Source organism: Plectropomus leopardus, chromosome 3 (assembly GCF_026936395.1).
Source record: "Plectropomus leopardus strain MGB_pleo_1.0 chromosome 3, ASM2693639v1, whole genome shotgun sequence".
NCBI classification, from domain to species: Eukaryota; Metazoa; Chordata; class Actinopteri; order Perciformes; family Serranidae; genus Plectropomus; species Plectropomus leopardus.
In genome coordinates, this window is record NC_142178.1 from 24774375 (window position 1) to 24799699 (window position 25325).

At 42.1% G+C, this 25325-nt stretch overlaps 1 protein-coding gene across 2 annotated transcripts in view; it reads right to left on the bottom strand.

Moving 5' to 3' along the window:
• The window catches only part of cntln (centlein, centrosomal protein), a 192478-nt gene that overhangs the window by 31292 nt on the left and 135861 nt on the right, over positions 1 to 25325 (bottom strand). For both annotated transcript variants that reach the window (XM_088075937.1, XM_042485352.2), the window contains 8 exons: positions 20616 to 20716; positions 17263 to 17360; positions 15787 to 16316; positions 11948 to 12029; positions 9658 to 9739; positions 9014 to 9282; positions 3070 to 3300; positions 868 to 965 (listed from right to left, as the gene is read on the bottom strand). In XM_088075937.1, the coding sequence (XP_087932063.1) occupies positions 868 to 965; positions 3070 to 3300; positions 9014 to 9282; positions 9658 to 9739; positions 11948 to 12029; positions 15787 to 16316; positions 17263 to 17360; positions 20616 to 20716 (1491 nt within the window). The remainder of the gene's footprint in view (positions 1 to 867; positions 966 to 3069; positions 3301 to 9013; positions 9283 to 9657; positions 9740 to 11947; positions 12030 to 15786; positions 16317 to 17262; positions 17361 to 20615; positions 20717 to 25325) is intronic.

The window sequence follows — 25325 nt, forward strand, 5'->3', positions numbered from 1 at the left end:
AGAGGAGAGGCTGAGGCTGTCGTGGAAACTCAGCTGAGGGATGTTCGCTCTGTCTAGCTGTGATCCACTGTGCTTTGGTCACACACAAACACATACCCGCTGTGATTGTACACATGCCCTGGATGCATTATTGAGAATGGCAGGCAGAGGACACAGCATACTAGACAAAGAGAACGAGAGGGAGGAAAGCCAAGTTGTTCTTTGTACCTTTTCCGCAGTTCAAAGATGAGATCCTAATGCAGAATGATGATGTACGCTTTTCACAACACTGTTTAAATCTCAACAGTTTCCCTGAGTGAATTGTTTATAGCTTTACATTCTGACTATGTAATGCGGCGAGTGCTACAGTAGGTGAACCATGTAACTCATTAGGGCTTGTGGCCCACAGGCCAGAGTGATGCTGTGTGGGTTTTAGTGTCATGGGCCAAAATGGTCCCTCCTGCGGCACACAAAACAATCAATACGCTGCTTTGATCAGCACTCCGCATCAGCTACCCACATAAGCAGCACCACACTACGTGACACACAAGACACCCACATGCACACATGTGCATAGACACTAATTCCTTCAGTCATTTTTATTCACTCGCTCATGAGAACATGCATAATTTCACAAATGATTCACGTTGAGGAGAAGCATGCCTAAGTGGAGTGCAGCAGACAGAGTGCTGCCACATGGTGGAATCAAACACTACAGATGGGAGCTGTAGAGAATGTGCACACACACAGGCAGAGACACAGGGAGACAGAGAGACAAAGACAGCAAGAGGGATGCAGAAAGACAGAAAGGGAAAGTAAGCGCAGTACCACAGAGGAACTCTAAGAACACAAAGAAAAAACTAATGAAGTAAAAGGTGTGAGACTAACTTGTCTTGCAGCTGGCGGAGCTTGTCCTCCTTCTCCTGGAGTTGGCCTCGCAGGGCTTTGTTAGCTGCCACCTGCCTTGTGACCTCCGCACTTGCACTCTGGGGGGAGGGCACACGGTGTGTGTTTGTTAATGTGTTTGAGTGTGTGTGATAGAGGGTGGGGGAGATTTTCACGACATGGCTGATGACAGGTCAGGCACAGCATGCCTCCTCATTATAGTTACAGCGGGAGGGTGGAAGGTGCTAAAGGAGGTTAAGAGCAAAGCTGTATTTTGCAAAATGGATGAGATAAGAGGAGTAATAGGAAAAATAACAATGTGTAGATCTATATGACTGTATATATTTTAATGGAGATTTTATACTGTTAATATGTATTCAAAAAAAGACTAAAATACTAAACTAAAATTACCAGGAAATTCATATATCCAGCAGAGAACGTTTAGTAAACAGGGTTCGTACAGACAGGGACAAGTCATATTCAAGGACTTTCAAGTACCTTCTCAAGCACTTATTTTCATTCTAAAGAATAAAACTGTTTTCTCCACAACCATCTGTTGCAAGACAATGGTGCATATTTGTAAATTTAGCAAACATGCTACCAGCACCTAAAATTATCCCTAATTCACTTGTTAAATTATTCAGGCATGTGGTTGGCCAAGGAAAAAAAATTAGAAAAAGCCCACCTTGCAACAAACATTTTTTTTTTTAGAAATTATTCAGCTCCACCATCAGCAGCCACAAACACACACATAGCTGCTTATTTCCTAACAATTACAGCTTAAAAATGTGTGCTAACGGCTGACGCTGCTCCAGTGTGACTGTTTACAGGCAAGCAAAACATTCCGGCGTCAAATATTTACTGTTTTGTACCAACCCACTGGCGCTTGGCGCTCATACTGCTCTTACGGCATTAGAAAATAATTGCAAGCATGACCATTGCTGCCTTCTGTGTTTAAAACATTTGTATAATACCTTTCAGAAAAAAGATTTTTCATCCTGTTCTCTTCTGTTATATTAAAGTGCTTTTTCAAAGGATCAAGTAAAAAATGTCTAATTTTCAAGGTATTCCAAGACTTAAATTTCTGAGTGTCAAATTCAAGCACTTTAAGCACTTCAAGCACCTTGTATGAGCCCTGAATAAATATTAAAATAACCGTCTCACAAATGTTGTTTTTATCTATATTCAGCTGCATTGTGACATATTAAGTCGTATGGTTCATGACGACATCCTGACTTGTGATCATTCTGACTGATGGATATTTGAATGTGCACGTTCACTTTGGTTTAAAGGGCCCAGTGTCTCTTGTGGGAACTGTACCAGCACAAGCTTTTGACAATGCGCTCACTGAGTGCGCGCACCCCCACAGTGCATCCCTCGCCTCTCCTTTTTGCTGTCACCTGGCATGACTTCCTCAGCTGTGTGTAACGACAGCAGCAATCTGCTCTGTGACACTGATGAGCGGGTTGCGAGAGAAGGTGATAATACTGTGGTACCACTCACACCTCATTCCCTATGATGTAGGGCACGTCTCTACTGTTATTCCCCATTTCTCATCTCTCTGACAGGTACTCCGAAATAAGATCAAATGATAAGAAATGCTAATTCATGTCGAAATCACATGCAATTTCAGGTGATGTTGGGTGTAAATTGAAAGGCTCAAGAATGAGTTTTTTATGCTGTCTGATTTGAAAGTTAAATCTTAGAGAAGTTCCTTTCAGAGATTCTAAACTCCTCAAGGACAGCCGGCTGTTCAAACCAGTCAGTTAAAGTTAAAGTGACACAGAACTATCGATGTTTGATAAAATACCACAGAATTTTTTTTCGAAGTAAAAAACATACAGTTAACGCATTCATATTCCAACACCAGAAGACAGTTTGATATGGCTTAATATGACAAAAGGAAATTCAAATTAAGATGTGCAAAAATGTATAAACTTAACTTTTGTCCATAAAATCAATGTACGATTTTCTGACAAATACTTTGCGAGTCCAACAGCATTAATACTCCCAAAATTCCACAACTTCCTCGTTATTCATGGTATTATCCACTCAGGCTTCATAGTGCACTAAATTGGAAATGAACACAATCCTTAATACCATCATCCTATTAAGAGATTTATCTCATAAGGCGTGCACAATAAGACAAAGCATGAGGGCCATTCATTAACCTCAGAGTTCGACTCACAGTTTATAACCACTAACCTTCAGTTTGGCTTGAAGTTGTTTGACCTCGGCCTCCAGCCCCTGAAGGGCAGGACTCGCTGGGGTGGGCATCGTCCTGCCCTGGCAGGAACACTCTGTGTTGTTTACTGGTGTTGCTGGTGCTGCTGGTGGAGCAGTTTGCTGGGGGAATGTAATCTGCCTCCACTGCTCCAGCTCCATCTCCAGAACCTTTTTCTGTTGCTCCTTACCAGCCAGGTCAGAGGTCAGCTTCTGCAGACCAACAGACAGAATTGGTGGTCTAGGCAACTGCTAATGATACTTCAACTGAAAAAAAAGTTTTGTCGACTGTTATTTAATATTAAACCAAGGAAACATACATTTTTGTTATAGGACGTTGACAGTTACAATAAAGAGTAATGGGAAACATGATATACTACTAGATGAATTGTTGTTCTTTTGAAGAACTTTGAGTGACATTTAATCCTGTTTTTTTGCTGATATATGATGCAAAAATGTATCACTATGTGAGAAAAAAAATATAATTCAATTTAACGGAGCAGTGTGTAGGATTCAGTGGCATCTAGCAGCGACACTGCAGATTGCAACCAACTGAATATGCTTAAGAACATACAGTGCAGGGTTCCCACATTTTCACTGACATTCTTTTCCATGACCTCTCAAGGACCAAAACGAAGATTTCTATGACCACTCACAATGTATCACACCAAGACTGCGCCATCCAAAAATGCAGTATAATTTCAAAGTAGTGGTGGTGCATAGAATAGGTATAAAAGCCCTGGGAGTTATGAGTCAAGTTAACCCTTATATATATATATAAAATATCAGTTTCGTCGTGCTACGTTCAGGCGCCTTTCACATGCTATTTAACCCTTTGAAACCTGAGCAAATTGGTTTGATTTCTTTAAAAAAAGCAATGACCAACATGGCAAAAAATGTCCATTAAATTGGGAGAAATTAGTTTAAAAAAAAACAAAGAGAAAAAGTTGAAAACAAATGACCTGAAATTACTGTTTGATATATATATGTGTGTGTGTGTGTGTGTGTGTGTGTGTGTGTGTGTGTGTGTGTGTGTGTGTGTGTGTGTGTGTGTGTGTGGTTATGACTGTTATATTCCATTTCTGCAAACACATCCCCCCAAATCCTGCACTGCCCCTTAAACAAGTTTTAATTTTAAATTTAAATTACATGAATATGATAAATGAGGAGACAAAGTAAACACAATATGTTGGAAATACTGTATGTCTTAGCCACAGGAGAGCTGCTGGCGCTGCTTTCATATGTACGCTGTGATAAATTTCCTTTTTTATGCTAATTAGGACACAGATGATGCCGTTGCCCGGTCAATAGGGCCTAATTCTCACTGTGATTGGCATGCATAATAAAGCCATCCTGCAGAATCAGAGAGCACTTTGGGATGGAGGGAGTTCACAGCATTTGGTGAGTGGTTGGGTTCAGACTGATGAACGATAATGGCACTAGCTGATCATGTACAATGTACAGTGTATCAATGATTCTAAACATAAGCATCTGAGGTGAACACTTTTAACCACATGTGTGCGGCGGAGCTCAAAAAAAGCTTACTGTCTGCTTATTAAGAAAATATGGGGCAGAAACACGTCTCCGTAAGTTTGGTTCAATACTGCCACATTTAGCTGACCCAGTATCATTTCAAACATCAAGAATGCTTAATGGCACAAATAGGAGACATGATACATGAAGATGTATGCTGCACACATGGGGTAAACGCTGGAGCACACACAGACACACACTGTGAAACCGCAGATTCCCAGGGGTTTGCTCTCTGCTCTGCATACATGGAGGTTATTGATATCTGGTTGCTGGCTGACACCTTTTAATAGAATCCCTCTTGTTTTAGGTTTCCTTTGCTCTGTTGAAGACGCACATGTCATATCCCAAGGGAGGGTGGGAGAGAGAGAAGGAGTGATGGGGGGGGTAAAGAATGAACAGAGAAGCTATGGCTGCAGTGGCAGTGATGCACAAATTAAGAGTGGCATTGACACTTCCTGTAAGACAGGCTTTGATTTCACAGGCCATTTTCAGCCCTGGTGAGAGATGACACTGACATGGACTGATACACTGGTGGTCCATTAGGCTGGAAGAGAGGACATCTCTCTCTCTCTCTCTCTCTCTCTCTCTCTCTCTCCCATCTTAGTAGTAGTCTCACTGAAGCTGCTCCAAGTGATACTCAATCATCAACAGGATAAATAAGGAAACAGAGGCCGCTGAAATAGCATGAAAATAAAACTGGTTTGTCACCATAAGTCAAACACTTGCATAATAGACTGCCCCAGGAATGAGTCCTAAAACTCAAGCTGCAGAGTCTTCCACGTTTTGTTATACGACATAAAATACGTCAGCAAATACCCCACTCATGAACTTTGAAGCTTTTATGTGTCTTAAAAAAGGTGGCTGCTGCTAAAGAAGACTACAGAACGTCATCATGCTGTGCCAAAAAAAGCTTTACAGCCTTGTTGAGGTGGTGACGTTAAGTTAAGTTGTGCAACCATAGCATAGTTTGTTAACATTAGCTTTTTACTTCTAACAATTGTATTTGGGCTTCACAAATCCTAAATGTGGTGTTTTCCACAAAGTTTATTTTCTGCCGTAATCGGAAAACCAACGAAAAAATCTTAAAGGCTTTTTGATGAGGGAACCAGAGCACCACTAACTTCCACATTGGCCTGCAGAAAAACGTCATCCCTGGGGCACTCTTACTGTAAGAGTTCCTCAGTCACTTTGTATTTATCCCGTTGGCCTGACTTATTATGTGATATTTAACTCAACTATCTTTAAAATTTGAATAACCTCTTGAGCTTTTGAAATTCAGTCAGTTGTGTCTGTAGCACCCTCTAATCCTGTGATAATCCCAGCCCCTTACATGTTAGAGGAGGAGAGGACACACCACACGTAAAGAGATAAGGCTGGAAAATTCAGGAAGCGATGTCACAGTTCACTGCAACATGAAAAAAATGGGGAAAGTAATGACTGAGAGAGGTAGATTATCCAGGCAACCAAATGATCCTGTATTTGGATAATACGCATGACGAGAACATTTCTTCAAAAGCTAGACTTGGTAGAAATACGAGGGCACGCTTCACCTGCCACCTGAGTTTTTTAAGCTTCTTATAGCGATTTAAGGGAGAATTCTAGTCCATTACAACTTGTGTCTTATTTCTGTAGTTTTCAGCAACTGTTTCTATCAGTAATAACAGAATTTAGAAGTGGGAATAGTTGCCATATTCCTCAGTTTAAAAGGTAATTGTTGAGAAATGGGAATATGGCAACATCACAAAACATCAGACACCGCAAGAAACACAGCTGGTCAGACAATCAGAGTTTCAAACAGACCTCCAGGCTAGGCAAACATATTTAAAATGGGAAGAGACCTACTCTGGCCCTCAGTTCTTGCCATAGTTGTGGGTGTACAATGTTTCCTTGAGCATCGAGGGATCATTACTGAATCTGTGGGAAAACCCACTTTTGCTTTACCTCCGAACAAAGTGGTTTCAAGAATCTGCTGAAAAAACTGTTGGTTTGTTTATGATTATCGCATTGCTCTTATTCTTTGCCACATGGGACTTTTTGCAGTGTTACTGCCATGTTGCCAGATGTCAGCAATGTCATCATAACCATCTCAAGTTGTAAAAAATAGGAATTATTGTTTAAGATTAATATGTTAGGGAGAAATTAAAGTATCTACAATTTTCTGTGTTGTGGGTCTCAGAGTTAGGGTTACATTCTGTTGCTGATAAAGACATCTGTCAGGATATCGTGCTGCTGTTGACTGAGTAATGAAAGCATCATCATGCTGCTGAACATGCTTCCCTTCAGCAGGGACATGGAGAGCTGAGTCCAGCATGAGAAAACACATCACACCTCTCCTCACAAGGCTATTTCTCTCATGCTTTAGATTGGAGAGCAGCAATAGCAGCTATTTAATGAAGTTATTAAGGAAATACTTCACCCACAAAATGACCATTCATATATCAATTACTCGCCATATGTTACAGTGTATTTGTGAAGAAACTTTATTTTCTTGCATGTCTCAACAATGAACAAAGGATCCAAAAATGGAAAACACTCTTGATGAATTGAAGTCACTTGGAGCCTCTTTTAAAAACAGTAGACTTTATCAAAAAATGTATTTACAAAATTTCAAACATCTCACGCAGTATAATCTAAGTCTCATTTATCCAGTTGTATGGTCAGTTCTTTCCGAACACATGCATTGCTGGTAAAACGTTAATATTTAAAACACTTTTGCATAAACAGTCTCACACACAGACCAATATCACACTTCAGCAACTCAGTCACGACTTAATAAACTAGACTTAGATTATAATGCACGAGTTGTGTGAGAGTTTATAAACAGATGTTTTAATGTTGTTTTTCTGCTGTTAAACAGGCCCCCTTATAGTCCAATTCATGAAGAATTTCTCCGTTTTTGGATTCTTGGTTCATTGTTGAGGCATGCGAGAAGTGTTTTCACAAATTCAATGTAACACCAGGTTAGTAATTTAAATATACAAATGGTCATTTGATGGGTGAGGTATTCCTTTAGGACAGTTAGAAACTCAAAATCCAAACTTTTACAATGACAAAAGAGGAAAGGGGAATAAAAAGGGGGGGGGGAGAAAGCAAGTAAGAAAGGAAGGAAGAAATAAGGAAATAAGAGCCTAATGATGGAAGGAGGCAAGGAAGGAAGCAACAAGGGAAGGACAGAATGGCCGGAGGATCAGAGAGACACAGCAACACAAACAAGTTTCTGAGAAACTGCCATGCTACTTCTCACATGATGGCCCCTGTGGAGGCTGTCCTAAGCCAATTACAAGCAGAGAGTTTTAGTTGGAGAGTTGGCAAGGACCGGCTGGAACAAGCCCAAAGTCCATCACCTCTTGCCCTTTCCAGAGAGGGCAACAAGACATGGCTTTGCCCAGTCAGTCGGCTCCAACTTTCTCTGGTGGAGTGGCATTAATACTGCAGGAGGGAAGAGGAAACAAACAGGAAGACAACAATTCCCTCTCTGTCCACTCATTCACGCAACAGTGTGTGTTTGTGTATGCCTGCATGTGTGCCTTTACTGCTGTGTCTGAGTCTAAGGTCTCGTTGGGCCTTAGCAATCAGATGCCTAGGCGGGAGCACAAGGGCCACTTCCTAGGTAGCAACACTATGAGGGCTGGACTCTGACCTGTGTGTACAAGTGCAACAGACTGCATTTGTGCTGCTCTACTCAGTAAATATACAGACATACAGACACATGCGCCTAATCAGGCATCCAGTGGGCCCTTGCTGGCTGCTGCTATGTCTGAATTCAACAAAAGAAGGTCTCCTGCTTTTGCGATTAACGACTGTGTCTGTATAGGTGTGTGTGTATTCATGTGTCTGTATGAGTGTGTACATATGCTGGTGTGTATGTGGAGGCCCAGGCAGGAAAGGTACTGTTTAGGGCCAAAGTGCTTGGTGTTTTATTTATAGTCTATACTGAGTCTAAGAGTTTCCTACCTGGAGGAAGGTACTAAATAACTAAATGGGTGTGTGGCAGCAGACTATGAAAAAAAGTCACCATGTGTGTCTGTGCACACTGGTGCACGTATTTGGAGAAATGTAACTGCGAGTGACACAGATTGTTGTGTAGAACTGACTTGCTGAAACATTCAGTGAGACAACAGCAGAGTCAGAGAGAGAAAAAAGAGAGAGAGGGAGATTCTCCTCCTCGCTTCTGCTCTGTGGTGCTGACCTCCACAGGCGAGGGTAGGCCTGTCAGCCACACTTATTAAGCATGATAAGGGCAAAGGACCTGCTACTGGTGCACTCTCAGCCCCTCCAGCAAACACAAAAGAACCACAAAAAAAGAAAGACAAAGACAGAAAATAAGAAACTTCCCAGCACTTATAACTGGCTTTCCCCTTTTACTCATTTCCCTGTTTTTTTCCCAAGTTACCTGTGTGAGCTGCTTGCTGCTGCAGAGTTTCTCAGTGAGGGAGCTGAGTTGTGCCGTGATCTTCTCATTGGCCCTCCTCAGCTCTCTGGCTGAAAGCACAGCGTCTTTCCTGGCACTTCGCAGTATGTCAATGTGACGCTGTAGGGACTCTACGCGCTGTTGCAGAGGAGAGGAGGAGCAGTGCTGGGTCTTCATTAGCATCCTCTTCCTCCTCCACCTCCTTTTCTCTCCTCTAGTCCCTCGGTCCCAGGGCTCATGCTGTTCATCGTCTAACAGGAGGAAGTACACGCAGGCACCTCAGAGTTGACAAGTGCACGGAACAAATCCCTGTTTAGAAGCCACTGGTGGGAGTTAACAGGCTTATGTAAAAGTGTCTGTGTATGCACAAGTGAAAACTGTGATATTTTTAAAAACTTGAATGATTTTCCATTTATAACCAATTCAGGAGTGTCAAGTCCTGAACAAAACAAAACAAAAAAAAAACAAAGCTTGTTAACTTCTTAGATAGTTGTTTCCGATCGACAGCTTGTACATACATTGAGTGTTCTTCCTGCTTCAATATTCAGGAATTATAATTCCTGCTATGATAGTCGATTAGATTTGTGTAGTTTTGCATGAGTGTAAAAAAGGAAAACTTGTGCTACCTCGGGCCGGAACATCAGGTTGTTTTCTGTTGGATTTTGCTCTTGGTGCCGCTGAGTTTGAGCTCTGCAAACACCTGTAGGACTGCAAGAACAGAAAAGTCAGAGACAGAGATGAAAAGCAGCTGTTAAATGTAACACAACTGGTTGACATGTTGTGCTTCCTGAAACGCAGCTCATAATGACACCATGATCACAGGGTGTGCTCAGTTTAACGCGACAAGACAAATCACCCTGCGCTTTAATAATTCACCTGAGCGTGTTCAACCGACTCCAACGTGAACGCTTCTCACCACGGATATTACTTCTGACAGATGCTTGCAAATGCCGCCTTTGTTCAATCACTGTCTGAAAGCCCTGATTCACTCCTACAGTATGATGTGTGTGTGTGTGTGTGTGTGTGTAGTCATTTGCACTCATAAGTGTATATGTGTGTGTGTAAGTGTGACACCTCCCAACTGCACCACCGTTTGTAGTGACATCAAAGAAGGCACCCCTCCACCACCACCACCACCTCCCTCCTTCTTCTCTGCCTGTTTCCTTTGTATATGGGGTCAGGTAGGATTTGATCAGTGCCAGGTTTGATCACACGGTGCCTTGCAGGGAGGAGAGGGGAGATGAACCCTTTGGTTTGTGACATAGCACGTCGTGAGGGGCCAGGGCTGTCACGGCGATGAGCCCGGGAGGAGCTGATGGGCACATTTAGCAGATCTGGAGCGGGGAAACTTAAGGGGATCTGAGAGTAAGGGTCCTGACAGCTCCCTGGCTACATGTACAACAACAAGCCTCTCTTCGTCTCCACCTTCTACCCAGCTCCCCTGCACTCGAAAAACACAAAGAGAGAGACAGAGTATCTTTAAAGGTCCCTCTGTTTCCTCTCTCTTCTTCCTGGACATACTGTATCTCTCTGGGGTTTGGAGTTGCCATGTCCTGCTGTGAAGTGGCTTGATATGGAGCAAGGGTCCAGGCCTATTGATTTTACTGGTGTGGAGAGGAGATGAAAAAGCAGGAGTACCAACAACAACACCCGGAAAAGTCTTTGTGAAGGCTTATCTTATCACAAAAACCTAAAAAAATTATTTTATGGTAAAAAAACAAAAAAGACAAATCACATAGGCTAATGAGATGTCAACTGCAAAGTTTTAGTGGTATAAAAAAAAAGAATTAAAACACAGTCTCTGCACCATCAACCCACAACAATCCAGGCATTTAGGATGGTTAGAAAAGCATTAAAGGCCTTTAATTCATAGGGCTAAAAACATAAAAAATACTGCAACTCCTATCACTGCACCCTGAAGAAGGCACAAGCCGATACACGTTGGTGTATTTTTAACGTTTCTAGTTTCTAGCCCTAAGAATTACAGGCCTTTTATGCTTTTGTACCCATCCTGAGTGCCTGGACCTGGCTGTTTTACACCACTGTTTTTTAATAAGTTCTAAGGTTATAAGTTCCTCCTTTTTTTCCATAACAAAAATACTTTGTCCACTCTCCAGTTCATTCCTGACAATTCAAAGGGCCCTGACACAGCAAGCCGACAGTTGGCCTGTGGTCAATGTTGGGCCATCAGTGAGGGTCTGTCACCCTAGTTTTTTTTAATAACTGGCTAACTAGAATCTTGAATCTGTCATGAGGGTCTTCCGCTTTCCCTTTATAAATGACAAATACAGACAACCAAAACCTGCTGGTATAGAGAATTATTCTGTCTAATGCAGGTGGAGGGATTGTGTGCTAGTTGGCCGTTGGCTGTAGTCTCTGGGGTGTGTTCAGGTGCCCTGATTGCTTCTACTTTTCTGATATCAGTTCGGTGTGTCTGGGCCATGGTGCCATCCCTATTTCCTTCCTCGCTACTTTCAGCTCCACTGCCAGACCACGCCTATGTATAAACTCCACCTTGATTTGTTCATAGTTACATACCTGTTCCATGGCTGTGAGGCTGTGGTGTTAATAAAATCTGTGCACTGACATATGGACAGACACACAAACACTTGACAAAATACTCAAAACTGTTGCTATAATTTATGTCACCTGGACAACACACACACACACACACACACACACACACACACACACACACACACACACACACACACACACACACACACACACACACACAGAGTTGACGACACCACATTGTCGGGGCTGAGAAAAATTGGGAATGCTCACAAACTATTCAAAGGCTGGCTATTCATATAAATCAGACTAAAATATTACTCTTGCACAAGTAGACTACAACTGAATTAACACACGATCCCAATGTTAGCGTGTAGAAGTGTATTCCTTTTTTCAACCAACCTTTCTGTTAGTGTGTTGTCCATGAGGCGTTGTACCCAAGGGCGCACTGTTGAGACTGTCCATGTACTCTTCACCACTGTCACTGTAGAGAAAAGTGAGAATGGTTTTATTACAGGCCAGAAGTTGAACCCACAACCCTGTCTCTGAAAGTACCACCACTGGACTAAAATCCAATTTACCTTTTATGGTTGATTTAGTTGACATCAAGCAAAAATATGTGCATTTCACCCCTCCCCTCCGCCTTCCAACAGAAAATCAATGTCCCATCCAATTTCTGAGCTGGAAGTGTAAATGTGGGTGTAAATTAAGTGAAAAGCTGCAGTGTCTGGTGCTGATGGTGAATGCATCAACATGTATGAGAGCGGCTGTGGCCTTCATTAGCCCTCTGTGTGTGACAGACGTGTGTGAGAGGCACGGCTGAGCGGAGCCAAGCAAAGTTGCATCTGATGGACACACGGTAAGGGCTTCCTGGGACACACATACACACACACTCACAAACACACAAACACACACACACACACACAAACATATACGCTCACACACACACACAGGTTTATTGACAGTGACCTTTGACGTGAAGGTGGAAGCCAGTGACATTTACGCTGGCGGGTTTATTAAGGTGGGGCCTGGGAGAAGCAGCGGAGGTAAAGACCACAGAGAGAGGATCTAACTGGAACATGACAGGGCTGGGGGCTAGTTAGGGTTAAACCCGGTCTGGAAGGAGCACAGGGACTAGCTGAGGATCACTAATCACCACCACTAAGACCTGGGCTACATGCATTTGATGAAAAAAGCTACCAGCCTAATGCTGATGAAACAGCTAAACAGGTCTGACTTAAGTTTAGCCTTTTGAGTACAATTCTGAAGTCATATGACCATTAATTTGAAAATACTTTTCTACTAATTACGCTTTACATGTGGATTCAAATTAACAAATATTACTGTCTATGTCTCAACCTGTATGCAGTAAACATGAAGCCAATCTGACAAGAAGAGCCAAGGTAACTGTATCCACAGGCTATCAAACTTGTCTACTGGATGTGTTTCTACAAAAAACATGAGGGGTCAACAGATTAGCGGCATGGCCAATTATCAGGGCTGATATCTGGCATTTTGCAGATTATCTGTATCTGCCTTTTTTTCCCCCCTTGATTTTTATTTTTTATTGTTAATGCATATTGGTTCCATATATTGGTTATAAGTCTCATTAACCACTAATCTTCACTATCAGCCCTGAAAAAACAATATCGGTCAACCTGTAGTTAAGAGACAAGGAGGATACAAGTATGCCCATTGACCACTGTGACCTTGGTTGGCCCTGGCAACAGTTACTTGACTGGTCAACGGTAACGTATACATGTGTGACTTGTCACTTCAAGCAGCAGAGCGGACTCTAGCACAAGCTGGACTGTCCATAAATTTGAAGCTGTTCTAATACATATTGTCCAGTTATTCAGAGCACCACACACCCTCTAAGTGGAAGAGCGTATTCTGGGCACTCTGTATGAGAAGACAGAGCAGCACTGCAGCAAGTGCAGTGATGAAACTTAACCACCTGTTAACTGATATCCACAGTACTCTCATTTAAGAGTACAGCATCAGGTTGGATTTACTAATGCACACAATCAACACGTGTGGTGTGACCAATAAAAATGCAGGCGTAAAAGAGCTTTTGTTTTGAAGTTTCTAATGGGATTGGGAAAATATAGTATTGTTGCTTCTCAATCCCTGTTTGCTACTGCACATGTGCAACTCTCAAAGGAGATGAGAAGGAAGGGAGGTGGCTCACTTGTTAGCTCCTTACATTTTCAGCTCTGGAAAAAAGTATGTGTTTATTTCACAATGTTATTAATTAAATGTTATTAATTAATGTTAACTAAAGTTATTGGCTATTTCTCTATGGGGAATAATTCTGTTCATAAATCTATGACAATATATGCAACCTACATATGGTGTATGTCTGTTTCACACATACTGGTATACCATTATAGATTTGATCTAAATGTAAGCCGTCATATATATTTATATCACATATATATTTATATGCACTGTTTATTAAAGCCACATTAGAAACTGATTACTCTGTTCAAGTGCAATCAAAATAGTGTTTTTTGTCTTCTGACCTTGACGCCCTGACATGTGGCATTTATGCCCTCCAAAAAGTGTACCTCTGCAGGTCAAGTGGCTCTGCCCCTAAAGTTACAACATTCAGGCCCTGCAAACCACATACCCCTACTAACAGTAAAATTTTACACAATTCAGAATGATATTCCTCATGCCCTCTTGCTCTCATTCTGTCCTGCTCTCTAACAAAACTGCTGATCTGCTCAAACTGGTCAGCTGCCTCCAGCAGCTCAAAACTTGAGAGAGGAAGCCAGAGGCAGCGATAAAAAGGAAAGGGGGTAAAAAACAAAGACTTGTCAGTAGCCTTAACGAGTCTGACATCTTTATTTGGCACTATTTAGGCCAAACCTCCTTAGGCAGAAATACTGTATTTCCGCCAGCACCTATCAGACATATTGCTGAAGAAGACCGCTGCGAGATAAGAGACGCAGAAGGCTTTACAGTAACAAATCAGTTGACAGGTGCCTTAAATAAGACAACATCTCAGTTTAGACTCCTTCTTCACAAATCCACTTAGATCCTCCTCTCAGGTAAAGCGTATATTAGACTGCTGCTTATTAGCCACATGGAGAGGCATTAGGAAAGCAGGGCATAGCTGCACCCAGTCCCTGTTAAACGGCCTCATGTGAATTGAGATGGGGTGGATTACAGCCTGATGAATTAGTTGGTGAAGAGATGGGGAGTTAGCAGGATGGTGTGAAAGAGAGAGCGGGTGGAGAGAGCCATACAGGGAGAGAAAGTGAAGGGAAATAAATATCAGCGATCGCTCTGAGTGTTTGAAATCAAATCATTCCGACCATCACTCAATAAATGTTGGCTCAGTGGCTTTTTTGCATAAAACATACATGAAATAATTACTGTCGATGGTTCTTAATTTAGAGGGTGTTAAACAGCTTGTAGACATCTGGTACTGAGCCGAGTAGGGTCATTCAAAATTTATCTAACTAAATTAAGGCGAAGAGAGGCGAGAAGAGGGTGGGTAAGATAGAGAGGAAGCGTATATGTGTGTGTTGGGAGGAGTTTACCGGGGGTGGCTGGAGGAAATAAGAGTAGCACACACACATTTGTGAATTGACATGCCACAAGGTAACCAACATGACTAGACATAGGGTGGGGTTAGCCTCCATGAATGTGCGGCTGTGTGTGTGTGTGTGGGTGGGGGAGATGGGTTGGGGGGCTTGGTACTTGCAGTGGGATCCTTAGCGCTGTCAAGGGGAGGTTAGTGAATATGCAAAGGACCAGTAAATTAAATCAAACTGCCAAACTGTCAATTTCGGGGTAGCGTGACTAGTGCATGAAAATGGCATCACTGGAAGGTATCAAGGCTTTGGCGGCCCCCTTATCCCTTGGCTTTTCTGGCGTCGGTTCAACTTTGTGTGGAGAGGTGGCTAATTTTGCATGCAAATTTCAGTCAATAAGCTCCAAGCAAGGCGTCCCAGGATATTTCAAAGGATCTGACAGTAGTTTCCCCCTCCTCTCTCCTTCTCTCTATCATTCTTGCTTGCATTCTTCTTTTGGCTCCTGAATACCAACTAGACAGAAGATGAAATTCAATCACCCATTTGCTTACGCTTTGCATATGCACGGTGTCCCCTCGATGCTGCGTGGCCCCCCCACAATTCAGCCAGCCCACCCGCTCTACTTCTACCACCTAAAAATAATGAGGAGGGAGACTGTGAGAATAAGTGCATCTGTGTGTGCGTGTGTATCATTACCTATCTGCGCTCATGTCCTCCCACTCGTCCTTAGTGGGACTGGGGCTGCGGCCTTGCCAGCTGATGGCTTGATTGGGGCTGACTGTTCGGTGGCTGTGCCGGTGTAGCAGACCTCTGAGCCGAGTTGTTTTGAATTTGACCTTGCTGCTGATGTTGCTTACGATCCCGCCTGGTCGTGCGGGTGCTGCTGCGCGGTTCCTATGGAAGTCCCTGGCTGCTCTGAGGATCCCCAGCTCCTGTCTCAGCTTCAGCAACTGATGATGAAGCTTGGTAACCTCTTTTTGGGAGGCTGCCAATCGGCCTTCTAAAGCCATAATCTCGCTGCAGTGAAGCTCCCCCTGGGCCAGGGCCTGGGCCTGCGCTGCCTCTTCACGGACAGCTTCCTGGGTTCGCAGATGATCCAGGGAGGCTTGGAGTCTGCGGCAGTTGTGGGCCAAGTCTTCCTTGGCCTCAAGTAGCTGCTCTTTCTCTTCCCTCAGCCTCTCCGTCTCCTCCTCAAGGGACACCATCCTGCGCTCCAGCTGTTCAATCTGAGGGAATCAAAGATATGGGGCCTCAGTGGTACAACATGGTTTGTTTTTTCCCGTGCATATCTGTCATTTTTACCATAAATACTCTAACCGAGCACTCGGCGTTTGCAATGTTAGTAAAACAACAACCTGCCATGTCTGAGTTAACCCTGCTGTCATTCTACGGTGTGTATTATCAGTGAATATTTCTATGTGAAAGGCCAGTTCCTGGTTTGACCTGTGTGTGGTAGCATGCACACAGTGCATACAAACTGTGTGTATAGCAGAACCATAGAGGGGAGTGATGCCCCACTCCCCAGCCTGGCAATGCCACGGACATTTGACTGGCACACCCTTACCCTGATCGCCCTCATAAAACAGGAGCACTTAGTCTATTTGTTAGATCTTTGGTGGAGACTGTTTAAGAGAACACTGCATGCCTGCTGGGTTTGTGCCTCCAGGCAATTTTTCCCTTTTATTTGGTTCTCACTCTGCCCGCTGGTGAAGCCTGGTACCTTTCAAACAAAATTAGATGACTATCCCCACTCTTGATGATTCACTGCCATGAATGCAAAAGGGGGAGGGGGGCATCTTAACTCATGCAAGCAGGAGTTTTTAAAGCATGTGTGCACAAATGTGCAAGTACATATGCAACCCACCAACAGCTCAGATATGACATTCATGTTAAGTAACTGCATTTTCTGAAGTAACTTAGAATGGTTTTCTCTTCTTCACCCCTACAGTTGTAATTTTTCGCTGTAAGAAAAACAAACTACTTTCTCCCTGTCACTTGCCTGGAAATGAAATGACAATATCACAGACTCTCCAAAGAGTAGAGAACACTTCTGAATTATTATCGATTTAGAAAAAACACATTGTTTGAGTGCCATTGTGCGCAGTTAAGGCTCTGTAGGGTTTCTTTTATTAGCAATGACAAAGAACACTTAGTGACGGCGTAGTGCTGTACCTTTTTAAATGACTGTTCCACTCGTTCTGAAGAAACGGAAAGCTTTTTCGGAGTGCTGCTTTTGACCTGGTGCTCCTCCACCACTTTGTGAAGCAATTCTGCAAAGGGGAACAAAGCCCGTTATTGTGACTTGATGTGTCAAACTCAGGCTGCTCAATCAATAAAATGATAATAAAGAGGGTACATTAAATCAATTAGCCTTACTACAGTCTAATTTCCTTCCTAAGGTCCAGTTTCTTTTTTTCTTCTTATGTCAATCAAACCAGAGGGAACACAGAATCACTGATGCTGTGCTCAGGCAGACTTGAATTTTTCACACTGCTAAAACGCACCTTCTGTTTTTAAAATTTTATCAAGTGGCCTTTTTATCTCCTGATTAAATGAAGAGTGTTTTATATAGTAGTCCACGTGGAAATAGGAAAACAGTGTTCAAAAACACACAGTGGTACATGCTATGTGCAACCTCTCTCTAGGGATCTTAAACAAACGAAGAGAAGTGCTTGAATCCCTCGTGAACACACAGCCCCAGGCTGCACTGCTTTGTAGTCCACTATGTTTCCCCAAAGGACAACTAATCTCCGCAGACTAACATGCTGCTTTATTCTGAGAACTTCAATAGTGGCCTTGGCAAACATATGAGTTAGTCTTTATGATAACAACAGAATGCATGCAGAAGTCAAAGTGCTCGGGGATTTGATGCACACATATTTATGTGCGCATACACAATCCGACGAGCCTCAGTGTCACTGTTTGGCACACAGTGGAGCAAAAGTAGCGATACCTTCTCAGCTCAACTTGATGCAAAGGGCAACACAAAACAATATAAAACTTTCTGCCTTTCATTCTCTCCTCTTAAACATTTATGACAGGACGACCAAAATAATTTGTACAATGAGGCTGGAAACATTAAATATTCACGACCTTGACTTTTCAGGTCAGTTGATCTTTTGGAGAGCGAGTTGGAAAAAGGGGCCATAGAAGGGAGAGTAAGAAGAGTGAGGGTTATGTTGTAAGGAGCTGCTGCTCCCTTGCTTTGCATTTGACGCTTTGCCCAGGGAAGTTTGTTACTTTGAATTAGCCTGCTCTTTTGTCTTCCCAGCATGTCACATTCAATCAGACAGAGCACCAAATAGGACAGGAGGGCTGCCGTGTTCGCGGGGTACATAACCAGGTTGGGAGACAATTATCCTGCTCCGGCACTGGTGGCTTGGGAGTTGGCACCTCAGCACTACCTTGATAAGAAGACATGGTGGCTCCCTAGTCACCCGCAGTTGGAGGAGGTCCTGGCACTGCGGCATACATTAACGTCCCTCCCACGTCTCCTCATGGGCTGCAGCACAAAGGCCCTGTTCCTTTCATCTGCTGCCTTTCGTTAGTGTGATCCTGGCGTGAGCGTTTCAACCCTCCATCCCTTTGATCGGGTCATAGAGGTTCTTCAGGGGCAAATGTTGTGGCCATTCGAGTTTTTTTTCTTAATAATGTTCAGTTTAATTCCTATTGACACTAAACATATTGGTTTTAGTTCAAATATAAACATTCAAAATGATATCCGAGATGATACAGCCTTAATGAGTTGTTGTGAAACAACATTTTAAGTGAGTTTTATATTTCAAAAACAGCTAAATAATACACGTTGAGGAAAAAACAGAGGTTGCTTAATGGCCTAAGTTTATAATATACTTAATGGATGGCGTTTTAAGCGTGGTATTGTACCAAGAGTGCATTATTTATGCAGAAAGAATACAACAGTAATATTAGTGGTTACATGGGAAGAAAAAAAAAGCAAGAGTCCTGGGGAGCACATTTTCTAAAGCTATTCCCTTCACTCTGAAAGGCTTTTGTTTCAGTATTTGATTTGATTCTTAACTGATTTGAACTGGAAAATGATTATACATAACACAAAAAAACAAGAAAGCATGGGCTCTTGTGTAACATTTATATAGCGATTATTTGTCTGACAAGCTGTAAAAATAAGTGTCTCTCCTCGAAAGGCTTATTTCTAAGTATTCCTGACTAGACTGTCAATAAGAGAGGATCCACTATTTTAATTAGTGCCATCCTTTAAATCACAGGCTCCCATCTCCAACAGACACCATCATTGGTTGTGAAGAAAATTAAAGTGATGGAGGACAGATTTGATATTGAACTAGTTAATTAAGGCTGGTGTTTTCGGTGGTCAGCGTCTGACAAAAGGTTGCAGATTGGCTTAAAAGCAATGTGCTTTTTAACATTGGGAATGATATATGCAGACAAGACGAGCACTACTTGATCTCTCAATCAGTTTGCAAGGAATTGATCAAGTCTTAATTGAGTTGTCGTATTAATTCCACTGGGGGTTGTCTTATTAATTCTGCTCTCTAATACACATGGCCCAGAGGTAAGAGGATGACTTGAAGGTGCTGTCATGTTAAACATGCATACCGTGCTGCCATTACTGGTGATACTTCCAGTGTTTTTTTCTTTTGTTTGATTTTTTATTTGTTCTTTAAAGGAAACAGACACTTCCCCCAATAAGAATTCCTTCAGTTTTATTAATTTAGGAGGCTTTTACCAGGAGCTGAACTTCTAGCAGAGGTCTCTTCCTCTCCAAATCAAACAGGTTAGGAGATTAAAACCAATAAAAACACTGAATGAAGCAGTTTCACAAACAAATGCTGTTTGAAACATCTCAGCCAGGTAGCTAGCCCAGCACATACTATGTGCCCTCACCTGTTTCCATATATCTTAATGTATGCTCACTTTATTTCTGATCCAGAAGTTCAGGAGGTTTGACCAGGAGCCAAATAACCACAGAGGTCTCCTCCTCTCCAAAACAAACAAACTCAGTGATTTAAAACAGAAAAATACAGTATAAAGCAGTTTCACATTTAAAAAAAACCCAATGTTTTTCTGACGCACGTGTAGGAGGAGCTGCTAAATGCAGTGACCCATGCAAAAACGCAAATGGCCCTATCGAGACCAGCTGTTTAGTTTGTCTGTTCTGGGCAACTGCAGAAACATGGCAGTGCAATATTGCAATCTCCATAAATATCTCTAAAAGTTAACAAAAACACTACAATTCTTATTTTCAGGTGATCATACACTAAAGAAAACATAATTATTACATGGTATTCTATTTCTGCTAATATATCCTGCACACTGGACCTTTAAGCTCGTTAATCACCCTTGGCTTTGGAGAGAGCAACACTGTATATTTTTGCAAGAATAATTGTGTAAAAGTTAAGATGACAAATTCTTTACCAACAGAAGGGGAACAACAAATTTTTAAAAAAGGCTGCCACAAAACAGATTTTAAAGAGTCATGTTCCCCCAAAAATTAAAAAGAAAAAATATAAAAGAAAAAAGAGGTTCACCTCGGTGTTCATCAGCAAGACACAAGTGGAGCTCCTTCACTGTGGCCCGGTCCATCGCAGCCTGGACTCGCAGCATGTCCAGTTCTTCTTCCACGCCGGCTCTGCAGTCACACACATAATGAACTTTTCTTCACATTTCTCATACGTCAAATCTATTCTTCGACAAATATAAAATGCATAAACAAAATATGAAATAGATGAATATAAAATCACTACCAACACAAGCGCTGTATAATGAGTATCTTTTTAAATCTCCACAAATATCACTCTGGATTCCACTGTGGACTCCATTACTGTAGAAACTTTTGTTACACATTTTAACTTGAATCTCATGTACTGGCTTTCTCTTCCCAAAAGAAAAGACGACATGGTGAAGAAATCTACTAATTAAAATGCTTTTTAATTCATCTGGAAATCAAAGTGACAAGCAACATGAAACACCAAGGTAGGAGAGTACAGTGTGTGTGTGTGTGTGTGTGTGTGTGTGTGTATCATAACAGACAAACACACTGGAAAGTGTGCCCAATTACCTCTCTGCAATTAGCTTGATTCCTGCTAAAGGCTAATTATGTGGAGCCATGCTCAAGACTTTGCACTTTCAAGTTATTATTAGGACCCCAACTGAAGTCTACAGAGGATACACACAAGCCCGCTGAGACAACCACACCTGAAACACACACCTAATTTCCCTCCCCTCTGCTCCACAGAGTCAGAGAGAAACACTGGAAACAAGCTCCTGCTACTGGTGGCATTCTTCCCTCAGTTAACCTCATTACAACAGTAGGTCTTCCTCCTGACTGACTTCTTCAGGCATGCAGCGAGTGCAGCCCGCACGATACACTCTGAAGTGTTTGAGGAGTTACAGGGCATTTGTGGCTGTGGCGAACTGAAATGAGCATAATGGCAATTAACTCAAACTAGACAACTGTTTCAACCCATCTAATTTTGCTAGATCAACCAAGAGATTTTTCCATACATATGCCAAGAAAATGACTTGGGAAAAGTTATCGCCATAGCACAGGGAAGGAAAGTAATTAGCTTTTTAGCCCACACAGTCCAGTAGAGGCCTGGTCTAATGGCTGACCGCAGCTTAAATAAGTACACAAATGACTCTCCCTGAGGGGGGGTGAGGAAGCAGATGGATATGTGTCGCTCCTCTATAGATTTTCCTCCATAAATGAACTCAAGTCGATGAGGCACCGGCACTGCCTTATGTGTCCAAGCTGTTAATGGGACAAATGAGCTGAAATATGCAGTATGTGAAAGGAGCCTGCTCCATCTCATGTTTCTCTTTTATGCCTTTTCGGATACTGATGGTATTGACGCTAAACCAAAGTTCATATGCAAAACATTCAATTTTGTTGAAGGATAAGCATACTTTCTGGGATGGAGAAGGGATTAGATTGCAGATTGAGTTCATTGGCCAAGAGCCTCCAGTTTCACATCATAACAGTCTAGAGATGGAAGACTATTGCATCCTTGTTCAGGAACACTCAGTTGTTGCAGTGTGTGTGCACCAGTTGGCCACAGACAGGGGAATTAGCAGAGCCGGGGATGTTACAAGGCTGGTAATACAAATTTGGTGACTTATCTTTAATATTTGCCAAGGTTATTTAGTGAAAGTAAAAATAAATGCAAAACCAAAACAATTAATTTGGTTGGATATTTTTAGGCTTGCGATATACGCATATCGCAATACACAATCTATATCTTATTTTGGAATCTCCTTGAAACTACTGTAGACTACTCAAATACTAAACTACTAAAGAAGGTTCTGTCATGACAATGTTAAATAGAGTACTGTTATGGAAAAGGTAGATAGACTATGAATGTAAAATTAAATAAATCACAATAGAATCCCCGGTGCTGTTATTTTGAAGCGTACGGCTAACCTGAGGTTGGATGTGTTTCTGTTTTTGCTGTGAACTTATAGTTCTAGTCAACAGCAGTGCAGTTAGATATGAGGAAACAGGAAAAAACTGACTGCTCTCAGCTCATATTTATAAAATCTAAAAGTCACAATGGTGCTCCTTTATACTAGCGATCAACAGATAAAAATCGCCCTGGCTGATTAATGGGGCCCATATTTGGCATTTTGCCATTTATCTGTATTGGCAATTACAGTGGCGTATATATCAACGCTTTTGGCTAACTTAGTCAATAATAGAAAATTTTCATTTGCATACACTGTCGAAAACAACCAGATCTTTCTACAGTGTGTACAGTTTTGTACAGCTTTTCCTAAGGCAATATGTTAAAACAGATTTCAAAACTAAGATTTTGTTTTCGACAGCACAAAACTGATTCCCTGTTTGCTCCAATCCTCCTGTCCTGTCTCACTCCTCACACTTTGCTTCCTTATGTGAGTGCATCATTTGATAAACAGGTGCTTACTAGTTTCAGCCTATCAGGGTCCTGATGATGGATAAAGAATCGCTTCGAGAATTCGAAGGAATGTTTTGTCATGATGTTAAGGCTGCAGTAGCACTGAGCTAAATCCTAACCTCAACGAGCTGTTTTAGATCTGCATTACATTACAGTTACCTGCACCTGAACCAAATTCGATTTCTCCATGTTAGACTGCCTGCAATTTATCTGATCCAAAACCTGTTATATCCTCGCTTTCACAGAGGAGAAAAGGTTCTCCTCAGCCAGACCTTCTATAGAGTATTTCAAGTCTTTTTTTCTATAAAGCAAATGAAGCTAGCCGGACAATTTTCAATTCCCTCTCAACTTGCCGCTTCACCTAGGGTGGAATAACACTCAGCAGGCATAAAAGCAAAAGAGGTTTCTTGGCAGAAACCAAACTAAAGGCACCAGACAGGTGTTATGTTTGGTAATGATGTGGTCTGCAATGTAAGTCTGTGTCTCACGCCGCTCTTTTGGCCCCATTTTGAAAACATTTTCTCTCTCGTGCAGCGCTAGAACTTCAGCCCTGAGCTATCCACTCCGTGTCATTTGATCTCGTCTCTACCAGTGTTGCACCTAACACAGCTTAGAGCACAAACTGCCAGCCTCCATCCACAAGGGTGTACAACACAACATCATCTGCGGCAGCCATTGTGCCAGCCTCCTCTTGGTTTCTCGCTCAGCACATAAAAATACACAGGAACAGCAGGGAATAGGGTGAGAAAGCGAAAAAACCTCTGGCATTTTTATCGCTGGGGAAAGATTCTTGTTTTTGGGGGGTGTAGGGGGGGAATCCCCAATGGTTAAACTCAAGCTGGAGGGCTGTTCAGTCATGGAGGGAGTTTGGGTAGATAAGCCACTGCTGTCAGCAGAAATGGTGACTGGTGGAGTTTACATGGCTCAGTGCGGTATTTTAGCTCTGGGTGATGCAGCAACAGTGAGTCTTTAAGAGTTTGGCTCTCCAGCCACAGGCCACTGATATGAGATGTTAATGGGGATTCATGTAATAACCACTGGAGGAAACAAGCGAGGATGTCCACAACATTCCTTGTTTAAGAGGCTTGTTGATGCTTCTAGGTATCCTAATATGAAATAAGACAATATCATAATGTTGCATTTATTAAACATGAGGACCAAGTAAATACCACTTTCGCAGTCAATGACTATTTGAATATGAGAGGACACAGGCACATAGGCACATTACTTTCTCTACTGTATTTGTGAATAGTATTTCTGAGGTTTAGTTCTTTGAAATAACTGTGTTCTTTGTGCTCTAATTTTATCTTGTTATGGGACCAGCTAAGACTTGATGGTGCACTGAAGCTTGCAACATAATTACTAAGTGTAAGTTGTTTTTTTTTCACACAATAATTAATTTACCAAATAATTAATGAAGGAAAAACCTTAGTTGTCTGATTTAAAAACATGCATAAAACATTCTGTTTTTGTGTGTGTGTGTGTGTGTGTGTGTGTGTGTGTGTGTGTGTGTGTGTGTGTGTGTGTGTGTGCGTGCGTGCAAATGTGTCCCTCCTCCAACTAAGCCCTGGTCCGGGGGGCAAAAGACTCTCATTACTTTTAATACCTTTTAGCAAATCGAGATGAAACGAAAAGAAATAGAGGAATATGAAGAACATCAGGGTAAACTTTATTAAACTTAATTAGTGTCAACGTCGCTTATTGGGGAGGTTCACGTCCATAATGGTCACTCTCTACAGAGGAGCTTTCACTGCTGCTGCACTGCAAATGATCTCAAAGGCTTTTTCCCCAGTAATCGCTGGCTAATTTATGCTTTGATGTCGTCTGAGTATAGCATCTTAAGTCTGAGGGTGCACTGCATGTGTTTATTCTGTTTATGGGGCCTAAATAATCCCTGCCTCTTTTTACCAACAGACCTTTAACAACAATTAACAAGCATGGACATGGAGTGCCGCAGACAGATGCATAATGAGGCAGATAAAATGATCCCACTGCGAATTTTCAAGCCCACCCTGCCTGGAGTTACTTGCCAGCCATCTACTACAAACATAAGGAAATCTCAATCAAAAACTATCCTTAGTGTCAACTAGGTTATTTGTCTGTGTCTTTTGCCCGAAAAGCACACCAGCATGTATCTTAGAGATGCTCTTAAGTGGTTAAATGTTGAGAGACTGGTCTTCATGTCAGATGCTGTCAATCTATTACCACATGAAGACATAAATGAGAGGCTAGTTTTATTTAAGGATTGGTTGCTCACAAATACCCATTTTCCACCAACAATAGTGTGAATATGCAGGTTTTTTTTAATGCAGAAAACCAAATAAA